The following is a 24,508-nucleotide window of genomic DNA, read 5'->3' as shown; positions in this document are numbered from 1 at the left end:
TTCGCCCCAGTTATCTAAAGCATCTCCTGCATTTGCCCTTTTCTCACACAGGACACTACCAAACTTCTGATGTATGCCCTGTTTATTTCTCTGCGGCCTCCCCGCCAACTGTTTAGCTCCGCTACAGTCCATCTTGAACTCTGCTACACAACTCATCCACGTCTCCTCCTGCTTCTCCAGCCCTATCCCCTCTGTCAGTCCCTTCACTGGCTGCCAGTTACACAAAGTATACAATTACAAAATCCTTATTCTTGTCTACAAAGCTCTCCACAACCTCGCTCCTTCTTATCTAAATAAACGTACCCACATATTCCGGCATATAAGATGACTAGACATATAAGACGACCCTCAACTTTTCCAGTTAAAATGTACATTTTGGGATATAATCGCCCCATAAGACTACCCCTCTTGGCTCTTGGACATTTGTATACTGTACTGTATGTACTGGTGCTATACTGTATAAACAGGTACAGATACTGGTGCTGTACTGTATGTGGTACCCAGTATACAACAACCAACCAATCACGGCAAGCGATGTACCTTACCGGCAATTGGCTGGTTGTTGTATACAAAGTCTTCCCAGTGAGGTGCCCCCTCATCTTGTCATTGGGACTGCATTAAGTCACTTCTTTCCAGGAATGCTGGTGTGTGGGTTTTCTTCTGCCATACTTGTACATCACCACCCTTGCTGCTTTCATATGGTGCGGATGCGGCCGCGAACATTTTTGAGCTCCCCCCACCATATGCGACAACCGAAGATTCTCCAGTCTGGCTTAGAAGTTTCAGCACCCACCCTATAAGACGACACCAGGCATATAAGACGACCCCTGACTTTTGAGAAGATTTTCCTGGGTTAAAAATTAGTCTTATACGCCAGAATATACAGTATATCCAGATACCATCTACTCTACTAACAATATTCTCCTATCTTCTTCTCTGGTCACCTCTTCTCACGTCTGCTTACAAGACTTCTCTCGATCCTCTACACTCCTCTGGAACACCCTCCCTCAACACATCTACCACTCACCCACACTTACCCTTTTTAGGCGCAATCTGAACACTCACCTCTTCAGGTAAGCATTCTCTCCTACCTAGGACCACCGAAGCTGGGCGCCGTCATAGCAGCAGTTGCTACAACTCGGAAGGGGGATAGTATTTAACTCTGCTAGGGAGTTTAGCGGCAACAGGGAGAGCCGTCATTCGACTAGCCCTGCACCCAACTCAGCAGCGGCCACATAACATGTATGCCTGTCTTCCCTTTTTGTCTCACAACGCTGTGTAATGTGTGTGCATACCTCCCACCCCTGTGTAAAAATCTGTAGTTGATTTGTTCCTTGCATCAGGGGTAACCCACCATTGTCTTGTATTAACTATTGTATTGTTTATTTTGTATCGTTATACCCTGAATGTTGTACTGCGCCACAGAAGATGCTGGTGCCATATAAATCTATACTAATATTTGTGTGGAGGAGATATAGGATGATTAACATATGAAAACAGTCATACCATTGTTATCTCATTGGCATAAATCATCTAAATACCATTGTTATCTCACTGGCATGAGCCATTTTAAAGCGGAATATAACCTTGCATTTCAACTATGCTCTAAAACATTATTTACAGTATATTATATGCAACCAGCATTTTTTTTTTTACTAGACCAGCATTGGAAGGGTTACACAGGGCTTTAAAGTTCCTGGAGATTTCTGCAGACGCATCCGAAGCTGAAATAGATACATTTTGTTTACATAAATGTATCTAAGTGTTGAATGTGACTCATCTCTCTGACTGAGAAGGAGCTTGGAGGACAGCCAAAGAGTGTGTAACATTTATCAATAGATACATTCAACTAAATAGAATGTATCTATCTGAACTTCTGCATATCTCTCCACGGAACTTTAAACCTGTGTTTAACCCTTCCAATGCTGGTCTACTAAAAAAATGTTTTTTGCATATAATATGCTGTAAATATTTTAGAGCAAAGTTGAAATGCAGGGTTATATTCCGCTTTAATATTTGATCAGAAACAAGAAATAAAGACTAGCTATCAATATATGAAAGGTATCCTCCTTGTCAGTATGTGTTTTTGATGCAGATACATGGGATTATCACAAGCTGGTCATCCCTAATCATAGGAATAAAACTTAACCACTGAGGTGTGAGAATGATTTGTGGGAGTCCATTGTACGCATGTATTTTGCAGATTGTTGAACTTGGGCAACTCTAAAGGTGAAGTGGGGACCACCTCACTGCTGCTTTGTTATTCAAAAACAAGATAGAAACTCTTAGGGTGATTTTCAACACCTATATAGGCATTTATGTTAGAATAGAGCAGCTGCAAATCTCTGCTTTTGTGTTTCTCTTGTGTGTTAGATGACGGCTTTGATAACAAAATGACAGCACAATGGAATATATCCAAACATCAATTATCTGCGCCTGCATTTCATCCCAGTGTGACGGAACATTGTATCAGAATGAAATTCTCATAAAAGATTTGATAAGAGCGAGTCTGCTGTCTGTAGTATAGCAACACAGGCTTAGCAACTAGTCGGCTTCACGGAGATTGTTAAAGACACGCTTCAGTTAAACATGAAGGCCTGGGCCTTGGGCGGCTGCAGGCCAAGGGGCGCCTGGACATAAGAGGGGCTGCTACATATGAAAGAGGAGGCTGAAAATGGGGAGCAACAAATAAAAATGGGAAACTGATGCCTAAGGGAGCTGTTCATGAAAGAAAGGAGCTGCTGTATATGGATAATACACATGGAAGAGGGGGATGCACATGGAATGGGAGGGGTGCTGCGGCACAATAAAGGGGAGTCACAACATACTTGGCCTAGGGGCACAAAACGCATAAATCCGGCCTGGTTGAAAAAAGGTAAACCTTTGGTGAAAAAGATACAAATATGAAGACAATTACACCACGCCTCCTGCAACCTCACTAACAATGCACATGTACTCGCCCACTTCCACTACCACTATGACTTGAGCAATTAAAATACTGATCCTTTCTAATTTAACTTTTAACTTTACTTTTGCAGAACACACCTGTTTTTATGAAAAATCAACAGTCATTTCAGTACTCCAAATAATCCCCCTAAAAAAAACATAAATACTATGACTACTCTCTATTCCTTTAATTTTTTGTTATAATTCACAATACATATAAAGTTTCTATTCTTTGAAACATTTCCTTCAATTTTATCTAGTAATATTTTCATATACAACCTACCATACACATATGTTGTTTCCTGCAGTGACCAGGGTTAGCTGTCAAATTAGCAGGGTGGTGGTGTGCATCCTCTAGACAGAATGCTGTTACTAAACACAAGTTTACTTAACCCCTCGTGTACCAGCAGTCTCTGGCCCCTTAAAGCGGTATCGTCACCATAAAAATCAAATTTCAACAGCAACTGGTCTGAGTGTATTAAGTGATAAAGATGCTAATCCTGCATTCAAAACTTTCAAAACTTTTTCTGCTGTTATGATTTGGAGTTATCACATACTTAAGGAGCACTGGCCCTTTAGAAGTCTGTGCCAAAGAATTGCATGCTGGGGGTTCTTTCTTTTTATTTATAATCTATTCCTCCTCTTCCCTTTATTTCCCAGCCAGCTCCTTATCTGAAACCTAATCCCTACTCACTTGTGTTTACAAGCAAGGCTGAGGCGACTCAGCGATTGGAGGAGACAAAAAAAAGTAAAGGGCAGAAATGACATCACGAATTAGCCTTAACTGTGGGCAAAAGACATGGCCCCCACCAGGAACAGAATTCTTATCATTTACTATATAACTTTCACTGAAATGTGGACAGTACAATACATGTGTTATGTAAGTAGATCAAGTATTTATCTACTTACATATGTGTGTTTTTTCCCTGGCATAGTATGGCTGATCCTACTGCTTTAAGGACCAGAGACTGCAGTTACCACAAAACGGCGCCTTCCAACAATTGATGATGGAAGAGCTGTGTGAGAGCCGATTTTATTGGCTCCTGACCCTATCCATCAATGTAAGCCAATGGGATTGGCTCACAGTGATCACGTGGTCAGAAGCCAATGAAATCTGCTCCTGATTGGCTCACAGAGCTCTGCCGTCAGTAAGACAGTAGAGAGAAGGGCCTGCGGCCGGGGCAGAGCAGTGCGATCCTTGTTGGCAGCAGGAGAGCGCGGCGAAACAGTTGAACTCTACATCCTGTCATTAGTGTTATCATCATGTCACTAAAAACGTATAATTACCTGCCGGCTCCGATCCTCCTGAAATCCTTCTAGAACCCTGTGGCTGCCAGCTTCCGGCACATAGCACCATCCCTGCTGTAAAAATGCTGTGGTGTTTTCTCTCCTCAAGGTAGGAAATGGCGTGTTTTCAGCAGGTTGGAAGGGCTATACGCTGGAAGACGGCGGTCACTGGGTTCTGGGAGGCTTTCAGGAGGAGCGGAGCTGGCAGGTAATTTTAATTCTTAAATTGCAAGATTCACTTCATTTATACCACCTCCATTACCGGTCTACTGGAGGTAAGAGAACCACATATTTTGCCCTAAAAGGCCTCATAGCCAGCGAGAAAGGTCAACAAAATTGTTACCAGTCACATTAATAGCCCATTAATGTTTCATCCTAAATTTCAAAAATGTGTGGTATTTTCAATAGGTGTAGTTTAATTGAAACCAGCACATGTGTAACCTATACATATAAAATGTTATTTTTTGCAGCTGAATACAGAACTAACAATAGAGAATTTCACACATTCAGTTTGTATGTTGTTCCCCCATAAATGCTTTGTGTAATATTTCCATTGGCAAATAATCTGAAGGCAGACATTGACGTGGAATGTGTACTTGGTAAGAGAATGGTGGATGGTAGATCTGAATTTTAAAGGTTTAGCTTCTCTTCTGAAAAAGGTATTGTGAAACCAAGCTGAGATTTGTGTAGTGCAACAGTAGATAAATACGTGAATGCTTTGAATAATCAAGGACACAGAATATAAATTCCCACACAAGCTTCAAAATGAGCAGGCAGAAAGGAAATAAAAGGCATGCCTAGCTCTTTACAGAGGCAGTCTTCACATCGGCTGATTGAACTTGCCCATCTACAGCAAGTCACAGTATTTACGTGCATCTAGTTGATCTAGTCACACAGCCAGACTGTTCTAATTAATGTACATTGGAATGTCCCACTGGGCATGGCTCTGCACATGAATGAAAAAACATGTTTATCTGCCTTTACAGCTATGTGCTAGATATTACCTTAAAATGTTCACATAATACATCTCCTGTTATAATGCAGGTGATAGACCTGCAAAGAATGAAAGAAAATGTAAAATCTAAACTTTTGTATTTCTGTTAGTTTCTTAGGCAGAAGCCCAGTGACCTATAGCAATACGATTTAGCAGCGGCTATAAAATGTCAGATATAATGCTTCCAATTATTAGGCTATTTTCTTCCATGCTGTTGTACATTTGTCTCTGTTTTCAAATAATGGCAAGTGGTATTTGGGTAGGAGTAACATTCTTATACACATTACCCACAATTCCCTGCTACTATCTCTCTCTCTCTCTCTCTCTCTCTCTCTCTCTCTCTCTCTCTCTCTCTCTCTCTCTCTTCAATGATGAAATGTGTGGTCAGTACTTAACCTAGAGGGCCAGTGGTGGCGTGCATTTAATAAAGTCGCAGAAAAAAGCCATCAGCAGAATATCAGTAAATTTACATAAGTGCTATTATTTAATTCATACAGTAAAATATTGGCAATATTTGCAGATATTGTACTATGAATTAACCGTTCCCTACTCTCACACAGAAACTTACCCCCCCCCCACCCCCCACCCACAGTTGTGCCTAGCCCTTCTGCGCCCCCTCCTCCTCCCCGTGGTGCCTAACCTTATTCCCACCCCTTCAGTTGTGCCTGACCTTAACCACTACCCCCCCCCCCCCCCCCCCCCCCCCGGCTTGTGGTGTTTAACATTAACCCCGGTGGTGGTGTTGCTTGCTAACCATTTTAACCTAAGAGAGATCATCCATTTCTGTTACACCAAGATCAAGCAAGACATAGATGATCATCTACTTACTGTATGTGGGTCTTTCTAGCCTGACACTGATCTGAACTTTGAAAAGACAATACTGTTAAATAACCGGACCAACAGCCTTCCCAGCAGTGGAAAGCCTTTCCGAATGGATATGAAGATTATTTCAGATGATTTCAGCTCTTAATTCTGTTGTAGTTACGAAATCCGGCTTTTAGAAATGACTGCAGTGAATGTCTTTTCTAGATAGCTTCAGTTAAAGGCTTTGTTCTGCAAGTAAAAGGAAGAGAGAACGGTAAGCTTTAACTGCTTTGACATCTTGGATCTTTTCCATAGAATTCCCCACAGGCTTTTCTCATCCATTCAGATAAGTCTGTGTCTTACACGCTCGACTCGGCCCTTGCTGCTGCCCAAACACTTGACTTTGAGCCTACTAAACACAATTGTTTTGCTGAATTTTTCCATCGGGGCAGAGAAGTGGCTCCTGCAGGGCTTTGTGTGGACAGATGAATAGAGCTGTTCTGAGCAGACCATGCACAGAAGTAAACTGAGATTAAAATAAATGACTTGTTCTTGTTCTGTGAGTGGCACAGAGGGAGCAACCTCATTCACATTCCAAGTTAATGCATGAAGCTGGTAGCACAATGCTACGTAAACATTTTCTTTGCTCGAGTTGAAGCAGCAGGCTTGCCAACATTTCCGTCTTTTAGCAACTCTTGCCCAGAAGTCCTTCCTGTAAACTAGATGTGATAGATACTCCAAAGATATATATCTTAATTACGCCTGAATTTTTATAATCATTTTCCACAGATTAATAATTGCTGCTGTGCTATATTGTTTTTTTCCTGCTGATATTGGAAACTGTGTTCTTAAAGTATATCTCCAGGCAGCAAGTCAAGTCTGCCAGTAAACTGTTTACTGTGGTAACATTTTATGTAATTAAGTGTAATGTACTTATTAGCTATGTATGGTTGGAATGTTTTAAAAGACACCTGGACGGAGAAGGAATATGAAGTTTGCCATATTTACAAAATGCACATTGCCTGGCTGTCCTGCAGATTCTCTGCCTCTAATGCTTTTATTAAACAAAATGTTGCTTTCTTAAAACAAAGTATTTGCGATAATTCAGGTTGGAGTGAGATGTCTCCCAGTGCATCACTGCTGAAATATGCAAATCAACCATTGTTGCCCTTAGAAGCTAAACACACCTCCAGATCTTTCTCACACCTTCACTGAGAAACATCTGATCTGCACGCTTGTTCAGGGTCTAAGACTAAAAGTTTTAGACACTCCAATGAGCTCTGGTTCACCGTGAGCTTGCTGGTTAATCTGTACCTCTGGGAGTTTCAAGTCCTACTCCATAGAGCCACATTAACCCATGCCATGCACTGATGAAGATCAATTAGTCCGAAACAGTCTGTATGCATGTTGGATTATTTTGGCTCTGTACAATTAACAAGATGACACATTGCATTCCAGCATGCAATGATGTGCCAGCTTGTTAATTGTACAGAGCCAAAATAATCCAACATGCTTACAGAGTGTCTAAAACTTTTAGTCTTAGACTCTGAATAAGCGTGCAGATCAGATGTTTCTCAATGAAGTCTGACTAGATTAGCCGCATGCTTGTTTCAGGTAGATGATCCAGACACTACTGAAGCTAGAAAGTTCAACAAGTGATCAAGGCAACTCGCATTGTTTAAAAGGAAATAAATATAGCAGTCTCTATATATCTTAGTTTAAATGTACTATATGGCTCTGATAAAGAATTTAATATATTTGCATTTTTAATTTAAGCCTTGTTTGATAATACAAATTGTCTCCTCCTTTTCCTTATTGTGAATGAGAGACATATACGTGTTTTTATATGTTCAGTCCTGGCCAAATTATTACTATTATTCTTTTTTTACTTATATAGCGCCAACATATAACATAACACAACACAACATATAAATACAAATACATACATAGTTGATGTGTAGTTGGTACATGTGCATATGTTAAAATTACAGCAGTATGAGAAACACTAGGAGGAGGTCCCTGCCCTTGTGAGCTTACAATTTAGAGGGTAGTGCGGAGGAAACAGGGAAGGAAACACAGGGGTTAGTGAGTGAGCCAGTCTGCCTTCAGTGCTGCCTATAGCAAATTATAGGCTTGTCTGAACAGGTGTGTTTTCAGAGTATGTTTGAAGGTTTCCAGACTTGTGGCATGACGAACCAGCTGAGAGAGAGAGTTCCAAAGGAAAGGGATAGCCCGTGAGAAGTCTTGGATGCAAGAGTGAGAGGCGGTGACTAGGCTGGAGGACAAAAGGGTCTCCTGTGAGGAACGGAGGGTCCAGGCGGGGAGGTATCTGGAGTTTAAAGAGGAAATGTATGGAGGCGATCGCTTGTGTAGAGCTTTGTATGCAAGCGTGAGAAGTGTAAACTGGCCAAATGTTTTAAGGCTGTCGAAAATATTAGTTTTCACAAAGTTTGCTGCTAAACTGCTTTTAGATCTTTGTTTCAGTTTACGTGATGTACTGAAATATAATTATAAGCACTTCATGCGTTTCAAAGGCTTTTATTGACAGTTACATGAGATTTATGCAAAGAGTCAGTATTTGCAGTGTTTGCCCTTCTTTTTCATGACCTCGGCAATTCGACTGGGCATGCTCTCAATCAACTTCTGGGCCAAATCCTGACTGATAGCAATCCATTCTTTCATAATCACTTTTTTGAGTTTCTCTGAAGTAGTTGGTTTTTGTTTGTCCACCTGCCTCTTGAGGAATGATCACAAGTTCTCAATGGGATTAAGATCTAGGGAGTTTCCAGGCCATGGACCCAAAATTCCAACTTTTGGTCCCCGAGCCACTTAGTTATCACTTTTGCCTTATGAGACAGTGCTCCATCGTGCTGGAAAAGGCATTGTTCTTCACCAAACTGTTGTTGGATTGTTGGAAGAACTTGCTGTTGGAGGGTGTTTTGGTACCATTCTTTATTCATGGCAAAATTGTGAGTGAGCCCACTCCCTTGGTTGAGAAGCAACCCCACACATGAATGGTCTAATGGCCCATACTCACGGGCAACTTTTTGGCCTGTCGCCAGCACACGTGAGCGTGTGCGAGACAGGCCGGCGACAGCTCGTCGCCAGGTCCCTCCTAATACACACGGCGGAGGGACCTGGCAACTGATGCAGCGGAAGCTGTCACTGTTGCGCCTCCCCCCGCCGGAAGCCCAATGTATTACTTCTCTTGTTGCTGCGACATTTGTAGCCCGTGAGTACGGGCCATAAGGATGCTTTACTGTTGGCATGACACAGGACTGATGGTAACGCTCACCTTTTCTTCCCCTGACAAGCCTTTTTGCAGATGCCCCAAACAATCGGAAAAGGGATTCATCGGAGAATATGACTTTGCCCCAGTCTTCAGCAGTCCATTCACCATACTTTCTGCAGAAGATCAATCTGTCCCTGATGTTTTTTGGGGAGAGAAGTGGCTTCTTTGCTGCCCTTCTGGACTCCAGGCCATCTTCCAAAAGTCTTCGCCTCACTGTGCTTGCAGACGCGCTCACACCTGCCTGCTGCCATTCCTGAGCAACCTCTGCATTGGTTGCACTCCGATCCCGCAGCTGAATCCTCTTTAGGAGACGATCCTGGTGCTTGCTGGACTTTCTTGGATGCCCTGAAGCCTTCTTAACAAGAATTGAACCTCTTTCCTTTAAGTTCTTGATGATCCTATAAATTGTTGATTTAGGTGCAATCTTAGTAGCCACAATATCCTTGCCTGTGAAGCCATCGTTATGCCACACAATGATGACTGCATGTGTTTCTTTGCTGGTCACCATGGTTAACAATGGAAGATCAATGATTTCAAGCATCACCCTCCTTTTAACATGTCAAGTCTGGCATTCTAACCCAATCAGCCTGACATAATGATATTCAGCCTTGTGCTCGTCAACATTCTCACCTGAGTTAACAAAACGATTACTGAAATTATCTCAGCAGGTCCTTTAATGACAGCAATGAAATGCATTGGAAAGTTTTTGGGGGATTCAGTTAATTTTCATGGCAAAGAAGGACTATCCAATTCATCTGAACACTCTTCATAACATTCTGGCGTATATGCAAATTGCTATTATAAAAACTAAAGCACCAACTTTTCTAATTTCCAATATTTTTGACAGTAAGCAATTAACAGCAGCGCTATCCCAAAAATACACAGTCTCTGCAATCAGGATCTAATAATCAGGAATCTTCCTCCTCCCGGGTCTTCCACCATATATCAATCCAAAGTCACTTGCAGATCAAAAACGCACTCACCAGATATACTGACTCTTATCACAGGAGTCAGCATTAGCAGTGAAGGGTCTCAGCCCCCTTCCTGGCTCACTGGCTTCACCTCTTCTCTGTGCACCCCAGCAGTTGAAATCTCACCACACAGACCCCCACTGCAGTATATCTCAGTATATCTGGTAAATGCGTTTTTGATCTGCAAGTGACTTTGGATTGATATATGGTGGAAGTCCTGGGAGGAGGAAGATTACTGATTATTAGATCCTGATTGCAGAGACTGTATTATTGGGATAGCGCTGCTGTTAATTGCTTACTGTTTTGGTGGGGATATGGTGATCCTTCACAGTAAGCGCAACCCAGAGGAAGACTGTTGTTGAAATTATAACTGGTGACAGTGAGGAGACTTGAATCTTAGTATTACTGGCGCAGTGTTTCAAATCATTTGTTCAATATTTTGGACAGTCTCAAACTTTTGGCCAAGACTGTATGATTGAGATGTACGTGTATTTACCCCATCGTGCTTTTAAGAAACATCTAATAGTGATGTGGCTCTGTAAAATGTATAAACAATAGGTTCACTATACACCAACAGTTCTGGATATGTGCCTGGCTTTAATGGCATAAATAGATGATTTGCATATTCAGGAATAATGCATCATGGGAAACCACAGTTGCTCACTTAAAGTAACACTGTAACAAAAAAACTGCCTGGGGTACTTGCCTCTGGAGGGAGAAGCTGCTGAATCACGAAGGATGAAAAGGACAGGGGGAGCCTCATTAGGATGCAGAGGCTTCCCCCTCCGGAGGCAAGTACTCCCCAGGAAAAAAAACATTTTGTAACAGATTCACTTTAAGTTGAGTTATTGCAAATACCTTCTGTTTTAAGAAGGCAAAATTATATTCAGTGTTGCTTTTTAGAAAGAGGGCTTTTTTGGTCTCTTAGGCCTGTATACCTTTTTAGTGATTCTGGGTGGGTTAATGACAACTGAACGTTTATAAGTGTCCAGTGTATTTGTGGAGATTGCACCACCAGTTTGTTACTAAATGAGGCACATGTGGTACCATTTTAACCGTGACGAGTTGTAGAATACATGGAGGGTCTTAAAGCTTGGACACACATCACATAAAAAATAGGTACAAACAAACTCAAACATAAAAAGTCATTTTCAAAATGATGATCAAATTTGGGAAAGTTTTAGCAAAACTACAAGAGACATATGTGGTAACATTTTAACCATGATAAGAATTGGAATAGAATTTAGAAAGTTTTAGGGTTGAGGCTCATGTCTTGTGTGTTCTTCTTAGTCACAAACTGAATCCAAGGCATTTAAATTTTTGTATATTCTGTGCAAAAATAAGACTTGTAAAATGAAAACAGTGACAGAATTTGAAGGAAACATATTGTTAGTTTAGGAACCTGGCTTTTTAAATATGTATGCCATGAGAGTATATTACTATTATGTTTGCAAATAAGGTCTTATAATCATCAATGGTGTACAATGAGAAAGCAAAAAACAGATAAGACACCTTTATTTCCAAATACAATATTGTCATCATAAACTGTGCTAGGAACATAATCTAAACGTTCTTATAACCAGAATGAATAAAGCAAATTAAATTTGTGGGTTTAACTTATAGTTAGCACTGTTTATTGTAAAGCTATTATGGATGTAAAATGGAGAAATGGTGTGTTTTTCTGTTTTTTTTCCCTTTAAAATGCATTGGTAATAAGTTAATTAATACACAAAATGATCACACACTAAAAGCCTAATTTGTCCTAAAAAAACAATATATAGATCATTTAAGTGTGATTAGTAGTAATGCAGGTATTGGCAAATGAATGGGAGCAGTGCTGATATGTGAAAATTAGTTTTGTCCTGAAGTGGTTAATTTGGAAACCTTTTAACCACGCACTACAATAGCTGTAGTTAAAATACACTAATTGTAGTTGAAATAATGTAATGAATAAAATTTAAAAAATTCAATATTCATTTATTAAATATTTACTTAGTGTTTGCCCCTTGTAGAATCGCTTCCTCACCTGGATTTACATTCGGAAATGTATCACAGGTGGGTGACATCTTTAGTCTTGCCAAGTGATCTCTGTTCGTTTACAGAGTTCTATGCACAGAGGGAGAGCTACAGCTTGCTTGGCAGTTGGAAACCGCTGTTCTTTCCCGCAATGCCACAAGGTTCACAGACCGCAAACTGTCAGAGCCATGGCCCTGACATCACTCAGTGGGAGGGGTTTCACTAAAATATCAGCTGCACAGAACCTATTGATCTATTTGAGAAAAAGTAAAGATCCCTTGTGGGAAAGGGGATGTGGCTATGGATTTGGATATAGCTCAATCCTGGATTAAAGTACCTTTTTAAGCATAAGTATACTGATGATGTACACTTTCCTTATATATTCCTGGTATTTACTTAAGGCACTTGATACTTATTTATACCCATCATACACACAAATACCAGGGGCCTAGTCACTCATAGCAGCCGGCAAGCATTTTAGTTTACTTATTGTGCTGCTGCATACCTTCCAGCAGAGAGTCTGTCTGTAGTGCAGGCTGAAAGGTACAGAGTTGTGATGAGATTAAAAAAAAACAAGTCTGCTTAGACTACTGTGAGTTACTAGACCCTTAGTTCCTGTGGGTGCAGATAGGTTTGAGCAAATGTTCTGGGAGGTTAAGTCGTGATGTGGCAGAGGGGAAGTTTTCGGTACAGAAGAAGTCTGCATCACAGCACCTTATCACAGTAATCCTGGGATGTGAAATTTGACATACCAATAACTACTTTGTTTCATCTCACATAAAGAAAGATTTAGGGTAGTGCATCCTTAAAATTCTAAAACTTTAATTTAATGTTCATTAAAACCCATACATGTGCAATGCCAGTGGTAGGCTATGTGCTGGTGTCTGGTCATATTAGGTGGGTGATTAATGTGAGCACTTTGGACATACAAGGCCGAGCTATTAGAGAAGGATATCCTAATGAAGCACTTTTTACCGAAACAGCGGTCAATCATCCCCTGCATGGTTTTCCACCCGGCCATTCCATCTCTTCTTCATTCGGTTAGTCCGTTTCTAAGCTGTAGATATGTACATTAAAAATTTGCATAAACATGCATCATCTCATTGACCATCCCTACTCTATGTGTGGTGCTTCCCTGAGAGTGTGAAGACCAGAAATTCCATCTCAAATAGATGAGTTAAAAAGAAGAGTCGGTAAAGAAGAGCCCCATCTCATTCAAATTAAATAATGTTGTTTTTTTTTTTTTTTTAACCACCCTGGCGTTCTGATTAAATCGCCAGGACGGCTGCGGGAGGGTTTTTTTTAAATAAAAAAAAAACTATTCCATGCAGCCAACTGAAAGTTGGCTGCATGAAAGCCCACTAGAGGGCGCTCCGGAGGCGTTCTTCCGATCGCCTCCGGCGGCCAGAAGTAACACGGAAGGCCGCAATGAGCGGCCTTCCGTGTTTCGCTTACCTCGTCGCCATGGCTACGAGCGGAGTGACGTCATGGACGTCAGCCGACGTCCTGACGTCAGCCGCCTCCGATCCAGCCCTTAGCGCTGGCCGGAACTGTTTGTTCCGGCTACGCTGGGCTCGGGCGGCTGGGGGGACCCTCTTTCGCCGCTGCACTCGGCGGATCGCCGCGCTGTAGCGGCGATCAGGCAGCACACGCGGCTGGCAAAGTGCCGGCTGCGTGTGCTGCTTTTTATTTCATTCAAATCGGCCCAGCAGGGCCTGAGCGGCAGCCTCCGGCGGTGTTGGACGAGCTGAGCTCGTCCAGACCGCTCAGGTGGTTAAAGCTAGTAGTGAAATCAATCACCATGAAATGCAAATGATGCCATTAATGTACCTGAGATCGAGATGAAATAAGGTTTAGCCCTAAATGGTTAATGTGGAGAATGTATTTCTCTTCAAATAAATCAACAAAAATTGAAAAAAAACTCAATGCATTCATAATTCCCATTGGCATTCTTTAGCATAGCAGATAGAACTGGTCTATAATCTCAAACTAGATGTGTTTGAAAATACAATATACAATCCAGGAGCAGCTGTTTTGTTTAGGTGACATTAATGGATATTTGTTAAAAGAGCATTGTACCACTTTCACCCCCAAGTCATGGGAAATGTTAATGTATATTGTAGTTACATCTAAACAAGGCCACATAAATGTGTTGTTCTGTTCTACATACGGCGTTTTCCTTATTAGGTCTGATGTGTCCTTTAGATATGAGGAGAGGTTGAAGGCAAACTTCTGGAAGAACAAATCAGCAAAGTTAGAGCCTGAGCACATTTGTGAACTTCAGTGCATTTTTCATCAGCACAACAATGTTACAGATTGCTACGCTTTGCACAGAAGCACGCAAGTGTGCTCAGGCCCTCAGTGGGACAAGTTTTGTAATGAAAGTGGCGCTTGAGATTAGGTGGCGACCATGGGGGTGTCTGAAACTTTTATGCTCATTTGGTGAATGTAACTCCTCTTGCATCTGCTTTTATTTAACCAGTTTAGCACCACAGGCTTACACCCCCCTAGTGACCAAGGTTTTTTTTTTTTTTTTACAAATCGGGCCACTGCAGCTTTAACAGCGCGCTGCAGGGCCTTACAACTTATCACACAAATGAATTTTTCTTGCCACCAACAGAGCTTTGTGTTGGTGGCATTTGATTGCTGCGGAAATATTTTTTTGTTCTTTTTTTTATTATTATTATTAACCTAAATCTTTCTTTTTTTAAAAAATAAAATTGTTTAATTCTTTTTCAGTGTGATTGGCTCTCATAGGCATCAGCCTATGAGAGATGATCATCTTTTGAGCCACTCGTTTGTCTGCACTGTCTGAAAAAGGGGACCCGCTGTCGGCCTCGAAACAATTGTCACGTGTATGTGCTGATGTAGTGATAAAACAGGACTATTGCAACTTGAAACTGGTGTGCTAGCCTGTACTTACATTTGGCTGTTTATGTAAACTGGTGCTTTGGCTTAGCACCTACAAGCTATGCACCCACTCCTCGGGTAAGGTGTGCTACATTCACCAATCTTTTGTCTTGAGCCACTCAAGGGGACAGCTCAGTGACAGAGCTGTCTCACTACAGCGCTGAAGGAGATCGCAGTGCTGTACAATGTAAATAAACGACGGTTTCCCCATCTAACAGTCTGTCAGCAACGATCGCCACCGGCAGACTGTTTACGTAGTTCCGTTTCGTTACTCAAGTCGGGATGCGCAAGTATCCGGGCGCGCAATCCCAAGCAATACACTCCTCCAGGACTTGACGCCAATCGGCGTTAGGCAGTCCTGGGGGAGCCACCTTGCGACTGCCAATCAGCGTTAGGCGGTCGTAAGGTGGTTTAAGCAAACCTACAACTGATTTAAAGTGTAAACCAGCCCCAAGTGTACTAACGTTTTGTAAGTTTATAACAGTAAATCAAGCATATGTTTACATAGGCAATATGCGTGAAGCATAAACAAAATTTAGTAATCTGCTGGACCATATTAAAAGCCTGTATGCAGATTGTGCGCTCATCAGGTGAGAACAATTAACCCACAAAGAAAGTTTCCTAGGAGAACAGTACAGCAATCGAAACGTTATTCAAACAAGGAATTAAATAATATATTTAAAACAAAATTCTACATACATCTTACTGGTTTCTTGTCTGACTACAGCTATACTAAATTTACTGCAATGATTCATGGGATATCTAGGGTGCGGGATTCTAACATTCACTCTTTTATAAATAGACCATAAGCAAGAGAATGTTATTGTGATGTGCTTTCAGACTATAGGGATATTTTAGGAAAGTGTACAACAGAATCCTAAGCAGATTAATTTTCTGTAGCTTTCTATCCTGTTGATCTCACGATGTATATAGCAGGATACATTTGTTCTCCATGTGGTGTATGCTTCCTATCAGGTTTTTCATTACTTGGGTATTTGAACGCTAAGTACACATTCTGCCTTGTAAAGTGCTTTCATCTCAGTGGTTGCACTTTATTAATACAGTTTGGACAAATCTGAGTCAACATGCTGCCAATTGCAAGCAGCTGCCACCTGCAATTTTTGGACTAAGGCGTGAACTTGGGAGGAATCATTTGATTTGTCATCACTGGTAATGTTGTTATGCTACTAACGTGTACAGAGCCTGTGTTTTAGTGAATTGTATCAAGCATTATAATATTGATATCATTTTAACATTAGTTACTGATCAGGACTAATTTTAAAGAGGAAATTAACCAAAAGATTGTAGTAGGGAGAAGCTAAAAATAGAAGACAGATCAAGATATGATAGATGCTCCCCGTGTAATGTATTCATTGTAACCATCAGCACTAGTGTAAGAGTAAAGCCCTGGTTATTAGTAGAAAATATACTGGGCATTAACCTCACGCTCGATGGTACAGACCTGGAACAAATTAAAAGCATTAATCTAGGCTCATTTATCGTTGTAAAAAGCAGAACTGGTACCAAAATAAATTATTAGCATCTGCTGGAAGACTGCATAATGTCATTAACAGAGGATCAAGTGTGACTTATATCTCAGTGTCTTAAACTTTAATGGGTACCTGAACTGAGAGGGATATGGTGGTTTCCATGTTTATTTCCTTTTAAACAATACCAGTTGCCTGATCATTCATGCATATGTAGTGTCTGAATTGCACATCTGAAACACACACGTGGCAAAACCAGTCAAACTTTAGTCAAACATTAGATCTGCGTGCTTGTTCAGGGTCTATGGCTAAAAGTATTGGAGGAAGAGAGTCAACAGGACAGCAATGCAATGTATATGTTTAAAAAGGAAATAAATATGGCAGCCTCTATATCCCTCTCACTTCAGGTGTCCTTAAACAGTACTGGAGGATTCAGGCTATGGAAATGCTGTATCTTAGAAGAGCCTTTTAAAAATCTAGGTGAGATGGGTGTAATGATCTGCTCTGCTGTCTGCACAGGCAGACAGATTTTTGACCATTTTTTAGGTCTGAGTGATGCAGGTCCCTGGAAAAGAGACCTGTCTTCACTCTGCAAGTTGCAGAGTTGCTGTTCTGGTGAGGAATTTGCATCCACGTGTCATGCAAATTGCTTAGCTGCTTCCTTTGATGGCTTGCAGTATAAATACCATTTCCTCCCAGAATTCCCTGCTGGTCATAAAGGTTTGATCCTGCTAGACTTACCTTGAGTCACAGCCCTTTGCAAATGGTTTGCTAATATTATCTGTATTGCCTAGTTCTGTCCATCTGTCTGTCTGTTTGGATCGCATTTGCCCTAGCGGTAGAGGCGGTGGTTCCTTCTGTATTCTGCCTTAGGAGTGTAGCCAGAGCAGCGGTTGCTCTGTCTGTCTGTCTGTCTGTCTGTCTGTCTGGATCGCAACCGCCCTAGCAGTAGAGGGTGGTTCCTTCTGTATTCTGCCTTAGGAGTGTAGCGGTTGCCACTGGTTACTCCTTCTGTCTGTCTGTCTGGAACGAACGCTTGCTGTCGTCTCGGTGAGGTAACTGTTTAGCAATAGTTCGCGTTCTCTTTTGTTTTCGTGTTTCTTTGGTTAGTCAGGGTTGGTACGCTTTGTCGCTATTGCGCTTCTCGTGTGGCTGCCGTGCACGCGATTTGTTGCTATTGCGCTTAACGTGTGGTGACCACGTGTAGTTAGTCCTGTCTGTTCCTTTGCTCTGTCTTACTCAGTCTGGTGTCGCTATTAGCAATCGCCATTCTTGCGATTGCATTCCCACTTGGTTTTCGCTGTTGTGTGTTCATCGTCGCCAGGTGGCGACTAGATTGGTGGACACACATACATTCTGTCTCTGTGCTCACTCTCTCTCTCTAAGGGCTATCTTGCCCTGCATTGCTTCACCTTGTACAATTCCCACCTGGCATCTGGGGCAGTGCAGAGGGGTTATTCCTCTGCACTCCACAGCTCCATCTGCCGGTGGGAATTTCTCTCTACAGGTGCATTGCACCAAAGGTGGGTTCTGTTGTTTTAAACGCTTGTGGAGGATTTCAGCAGTGTCAGCGCACATCTTGTGCGCTGACCACGGAAATAATTCCCCAATTGTTACAATGGGGTTTGGAGCCAAGACCGTGTGGTGCTTGTACAAGAATAAGGCAAGCAAACACAATTTAAGTGGTATGGCCATTTGCTAAGAAGTCGAAGTAATATATGAAGATGGAAATAGATGTACCAAGAAAGTGTTTTAAGTAAGGAAAGGTGGAGTGAGACCTAGAGTTAATTCTAAACTAATGTACCGTTTTCTCTGGAATAAATGGAGAGGAGATTAAAGCAGAGACAGGACTCAAGCATTATATCATAAAGGATGATGTTCTTTCTAGCTGCAGCAGTTATTGAGAAATGTCTGTTTTTTATGGAATATTAACCAAACCAAATGATTCAACAGACACAGGGGCAAATCCAGGATTTCCAAGGGGGGGGGTTCCTGAAAGTGGCGTGTGGGCGTGGCCAAAATATGGTGTGGGTGGAGCCAAATACTAGCAGTTTCTAGGCTAAATTGCACCCAGGGTGAGGGCGTAAAATGCGCCCCCAACGTGGAGACAGGTATAGGTGCCCGCAGTATAGGTAGCCAGCTATAGGTCCCCCCCCCCAGTATAGGTAGCCCATATAGTTGCCCCCAGTATAGGTTAGATAGGTATATGCCCCCCAGTATAAATTAGATAGGTATATGCCCCCCAGTATAGGTTAGATAGGTATATGCCCCCAGTATAGGTTAGATAGGTATATGCCCCCCAGTATAGGTTAGATAGGGCTATGCCCCCCAGTATAGGTTAGATAGGTATATGCCCCCCAGTATAGGTTAGATAGGTATATGCCCCCCAGTATAGGTTAGATAGGTATATGCCCCCCAGTATAGGTTAGATAGGTATATGCCCCCCAGTATAGGTTAGATAGGTATATGCCCCCCAGTATAGGTTAGATAGGTATATGCCCCCCAGTATAGATTAGATAGGTATATGCCCCCCAGTATAGGTTAGATAGGTATATGCCCCCCAGTATAGATTAGATAGGTATATGCCCCCCAGTATAGATTAGATAGGTATATGCCCCCCAGTATAGGTTAGATAGGTATATGCCCCCCAGTATAGGTTAGATAGGTATATGCCCCCCAGTATAGGTTAGATAGGTATATGCCCCCCAGTATAGGTTAGATAGGTATATGCCCCCCAATATAGGTTAGATAGGTATATGCCCCCCAGTATAGATTAGATAGGTATATGCCCCCCAGTATAGATTAGATAGGTATATGCCCCCCAGTATAGGTTAGATAGGTATATGCCCCCCAGTATAGATTAGATGGGTATATGCCCCCCAGTATAGGTTAGATAGGTATATGCCCCCCAGGATAGATTAGATAGGTATATGCCCCCCAGTATAAGATAGGTGAAGGAAGGTGCCCGCCCCCTGTGTGGGGAGAAGATTGCCCGGGGGAGAAAAGACAGAAGAAAATGATGGAGGCGCCAGCCGCGCTAATAAGGGATGCGGGAACCGGCTTTATTCCTCGCTCCCTCCCTCCCTCCCTCTGAATGCCCCTCGCCTGCGGTGAATGTGTGCCCGGCTCCCCCATGAGTGTGTGCGCAGCGGAGCGGTACGTCCTCTTACCGCAGATCAGGCGCACCAGCAACTGGAGTCTCATGCTTCCTGTTTACCATGACGTCACAGGAAGCATGAGACTCCAGTTGCTGGTGCGCCTGATCTGCGGTAAGAGGACCTACCGCTCCGCTGCGCACACACTCATGGGGGAGTCGGGCACACATTCACCGCAGGCGAGGGGCATTCAGAGGGAGGGAGGGAGCGAGGAATAAAGCCGGCTCCCGCATCCCTTATTAGCGCGGCTGGCGCCTCCATCATTTTCTTCTGTCTTCTCTCCCCAGCCGGCCGGGCCATGCGGCAGCCCCACTTCCGGTCTCGGTGCAGGGGGTGTTCTAGACACCCAGAACAACCCCCTCCGTGCGCCACTGAGACAAACACAGGTTTCCAAAATGTTCTTAATTTTGACTGTATGTTCTGCAAAGTTAGTGTTAATTTCAACAGAGGATGTTGAGTTTGCAAGGAGATTGTGTCTAAAGCGGAATCTCTTTTTGCTGCAAGTTAGCAGAAGAATTAATATTGGCTCTAACTTAAGGCTTATAGACATCCATTCTCCTAGTCATAACTTAACTTGGAGAAAGACTGGGGTCATTTTTACATTTGCTATCAGTTGGTATGTTTTATCTGTTAGTTTTTCTTTCTGAAATGCTGTTCTTTGATGGCTTCTTTGTCATCATAGATGTCCTGAATTGAAGCTGACCTTCTATTGCAGTAAACAACTCACTAATATTTTTAAGTTGTCACCATGTTAGAGGATCCTGGAGACAAGCCTGTAATCACTGGGAAAGAATGACTGCATGATATTTATATTCTGCTGTAACAAAAGAATCGTCTTTGTTGAAATAAAAGACAGCAACAGCTATATGCTTTGATTCTGTCTCCTTTTCTTTATCTCTGAAAGGATAATGATGCCGAGGAAAAAATATATATTTTTCAGATAACTCACCACAGATCGGCTGCAAAATAAGTTTGAAGAAAAACTAGGTGTTCACAATTCCTTAGTTTTCTGTTAGGGCCGATTCAGACCAATGGCTTCTGGGGTTCATGCATGTTGTTTACCACCAGGATCCATTGCGTCCCACATTGAGATGAATGGGAGTGTTTACCTCATTGCATTTACTGTAGATTGCTGTCAATGGTGTAAGTGCCATGAAGCATCACATTTTCTGAGACACTGCAGGTAGCTTTTGATGTCAGCTGCGGGAAACCATGGCATATGCTTTTCTAAAGCAAAGTGTTTGACATCGGCAAAACAAGCCGTCGGCAGACGCCCAATGTGGACCGCCCCTAAGACACTAATTTTTTCAAAGCTTAGCGATTCAATTCATCGATTACCTTAAAAAAAATGGATACTCACTAGTCACCATTATCTTATCATCGTGGCACAGCACCCAGTCTTCTCCATGCTGCTACAGAATTATCTGATTCAGCTGGCTCTGCCCACCTGCCAACATTTGACAACCTGTAGCTGGGAGGGGGTTGCAGTACCCAGGCATAATATGGGTGTTCATATGTGCTTAACCACCCTGGCGTTCTATTAAGATCGCCAGGGTGGCGGCGCAGCAGTATTTTTTGATTCCCCCCTTCCGGCGGCGTCTTACTCACCTTTCCGATCGCTTCCGGCGCATTAGCCCATCCGGAAATCCCTTACTGAATGGGATTTTCTTGGAGGGCTTCCCCCGTCCTCATGGCAACGATCGTGATGATGTCATCGGGAGTCCCAATCCACCCCGCAGCACTGCCTGGCACTGATTGGCCAGGCTGCGCAGGGCTCTCAGGAGGGGGTCCTTACGAGATGAGTAGTAGATGGCGGCCCCCACACGCAGCTAGCAAAGTGCTAGCTGCGCGTTTTAAAGAAAACATTTTTTAAATTGGCCCAGCAGGGCCTGAGCGGCGCCCTCTAGCGGTCATGGACGAGCTGAGCCCGTCCATACTGCCAAGAAGGTTAAAGGTGCGCTTCTCTGGAAGCATGCAGCATACTGTCAGGGTTTTTATTTTTTATAGTCACGGTCTGTTTAAATATGTTGGTGGTTTTTGTTTTTTTTTATATTTTCTTTCTTGTGGGTGTGTTGTTTTTTTGTTTTGTTTTTATCCGTACATATAAAAAAAGTCGCCTGGGCATGCGGATGCCATGTGCCCAAATTTCCCTTCTTTGACACAAATTGTGGCTTTTATAATACACACCGCCGCGCTCTTTTTTCATAATAGCTTCTGTGCCCTTTATCCTGTTCCATTTTTGGTTGTTTATTTCCCTGCATGATCACAGATTCACTTTGTTCCACTGTACTTGTCCTAGAAAAAATTATGCCTATATGCCCAATAAAAATGGGGTGCAAACAACAGTGATGTTCAAGATTTCCCATTCACAGCTCAGCTTCAAAACCGATATATTTTGCTATGACTGGCTCACTAGATGTCTTTTGGTATAAAGTAGGATGGTGATAGAACACTGATAGTCCCTCATTGTATACTGAGGAGGTCCCTGCTGACATGAATGATTGATGCCTCTATCACATAACAGGTTCTGCCACTAACATATAATCATTGTGATTAATTTTATCAATACCGCTCATTTCCCCTTGTGACCTTTTGCACTTGTTTATTTCACTAAAAACTGATTAGCAGGGCATGAAAATGTTAACAGTGATTATGGCTGTCGGCTAGTCATTCATGTGATGGATGTCTGACATCACCACAGTTTTTTGTTACTTTCCTTTTCATTCAGTTAAATCAATATGACATACATCATTAACACACTGGCCATTTTGTAATTTAATTTTAATGAAACGTACAATCCCATTGCAGTCTGCAGCAAGTTAAGGTTTTCTAGACATGCAGGAGGTGTCAGATCATGCTTGCCTGCACCCATGGTAACAGTCCACTGATGAAGCACAGCAGCTACAAATTCTAATCTGCCTCTGTCATTGGCTCAGGAACCAGGAAGAAAAAATAGCATTTTCAGTTCAGGAATCCTTAGGTTTTTCTCCAGTGAGTGAAGATTGAGGATGATGACGCATTTACCCAATGCAGACCCATTTTCCACAGCTCTATACTGAGGATATTCAAAATGGCAGCGCTAGGTTCCCGCATCGAATCCCAGCCAGAATGCTATCTGCATAGAGTTTGTATGTTCTCACCGTGTCTGCATTGGTCTCCGCCCACAATCCAAAATCTTACAGATAAGTTAATTATTTCCTTTAACATTGGTCCTAGATTATGGGTGATTTATGACTATGGTAGGGATTAGATTGTGAGCCCCCCTGAGGGACAGTTAGTGACAAGACTATATATATATATATATACACACATATATATACACACATATATACACACACACACACACACACACACACACACACACACACACACACACACACACACACACACACACACACACACACACACACACACACACACACACACACACACACACACTGTGTGTGTGTGTGTATATATATATATCGTTGGTGGTTACGATAAAAAATGTCAGTTACATAGGATATATAGGAGACACACACAGTCATATTTGAGAAGTGAAATGAAGTTTATTGGATTTACAGAAAGTGTGCAATAATTCTCTAAACAAAATTAGGCAGGTGCCTAAATTTGGACACCACAAAAAAGAAATTATATTAATATTTAGTAGATCCTCCTTTTGCAAAAATTAAAGCCTCTGAACGCTTCCTGTAGGTTCCAATGAGAGTCTGGATTCTGGTTGAAGGTATTTTAGACCATTTCTCTTTACAAAACATCTCTAGTTCATTCAGGTCTGATGGCTTCCGAGCATAAACCGCTCTCTTTAACTCACACCACAGATTTTCAATTATATTCAGGTCTGGGGACTGAGATGGCCATTCCAGAACTTTGAGCAGTGTTTAGAGTCGTTGTCGTGTTGAAAGATCCAACCCCTTTCGCATCCCACTGTACTAAATAATAGTTAAAAAAAATACATATCACTGTCCCAGAGTTTACATTGTCAAGTTCATATAAAAGCCTGGGGCCAGTGTAGTGAGAAAGCCATTTAGCTACCAATACGTTTTTCAGTTGAGGGAGGAAGTCCATGCAAAGGATGGAACATACAAACACGGACTCTACACACAGGTAGAGTCCTGGCTGGGATTTAAATATGAAACTCCAGCGTTACAAAACAAGAATACTATCTACTTAACCACTGTGCTGACCACATGCTTGTGTATTCTCAGAGGTGGCTGAAGCTTCTTTCCGTCTGTATGAATTCCTGTGTGTTATTACTGTCCTGTCACTATAAGGTGCCCTTGTGATCATAAGCAATATCCTGTCTGCGTTATGGCTGTAAAAGGTGATAATAATCTCTTATCCCCTCAAGTCTTTGTATTTAGGCTTTAATTTATATTCTATTTAAATCCGGTTTCTCTCAGAACCCTATGAGTTGCCAGCACACAATGTTCCTCGCTGCTGTTTCAGACCCATTCCTCTGTCCTGAGGCCTTGCTCCTGATAAGCAAACTATGTTACAACCAAATAAATGACTTAACAATCTGATGTTGACATCTCTTCGTTGGCTAATTTTTCTCTCCTTTATGTACTTACAGGATGTTGTATGGGGATTGAACTCTTTGTTTACAGTAAGTTCAGATATAATCTGATGATATAACTGTCTGGTTC

The 24,508-nt window shown here is 42.1% G+C and overlaps 1 protein-coding gene across 1 annotated transcript in view; it reads left to right on the top strand.

The window, feature by feature from the left end:
• The window catches only part of UBE2F (ubiquitin conjugating enzyme E2 F (putative)), a 335,459-nt gene that overhangs the window by 251,000 nt on the left and 59,951 nt on the right, over positions 1-24,508 (top strand). Inside the window, exon 8 of the mRNA XM_068245372.1 lies at positions 24,436-24,468. Within this exon, the coding sequence (XP_068101473.1) occupies positions 24,436-24,468 (33 nt within the window). The remainder of the gene's footprint in view (positions 1-24,435; positions 24,469-24,508) is intronic.

The sequence above is a fragment of the Hyperolius riggenbachi genome, chromosome 7 (genome assembly GCF_040937935.1).
Source record: "Hyperolius riggenbachi isolate aHypRig1 chromosome 7, aHypRig1.pri, whole genome shotgun sequence".
Taxonomy (NCBI): Eukaryota; Metazoa; Chordata; class Amphibia; order Anura; family Hyperoliidae; genus Hyperolius; species Hyperolius riggenbachi.
Note: the sequence above shows the minus strand (reverse complement) of the source record. Positions and strands in the feature narration are given on the sequence as shown.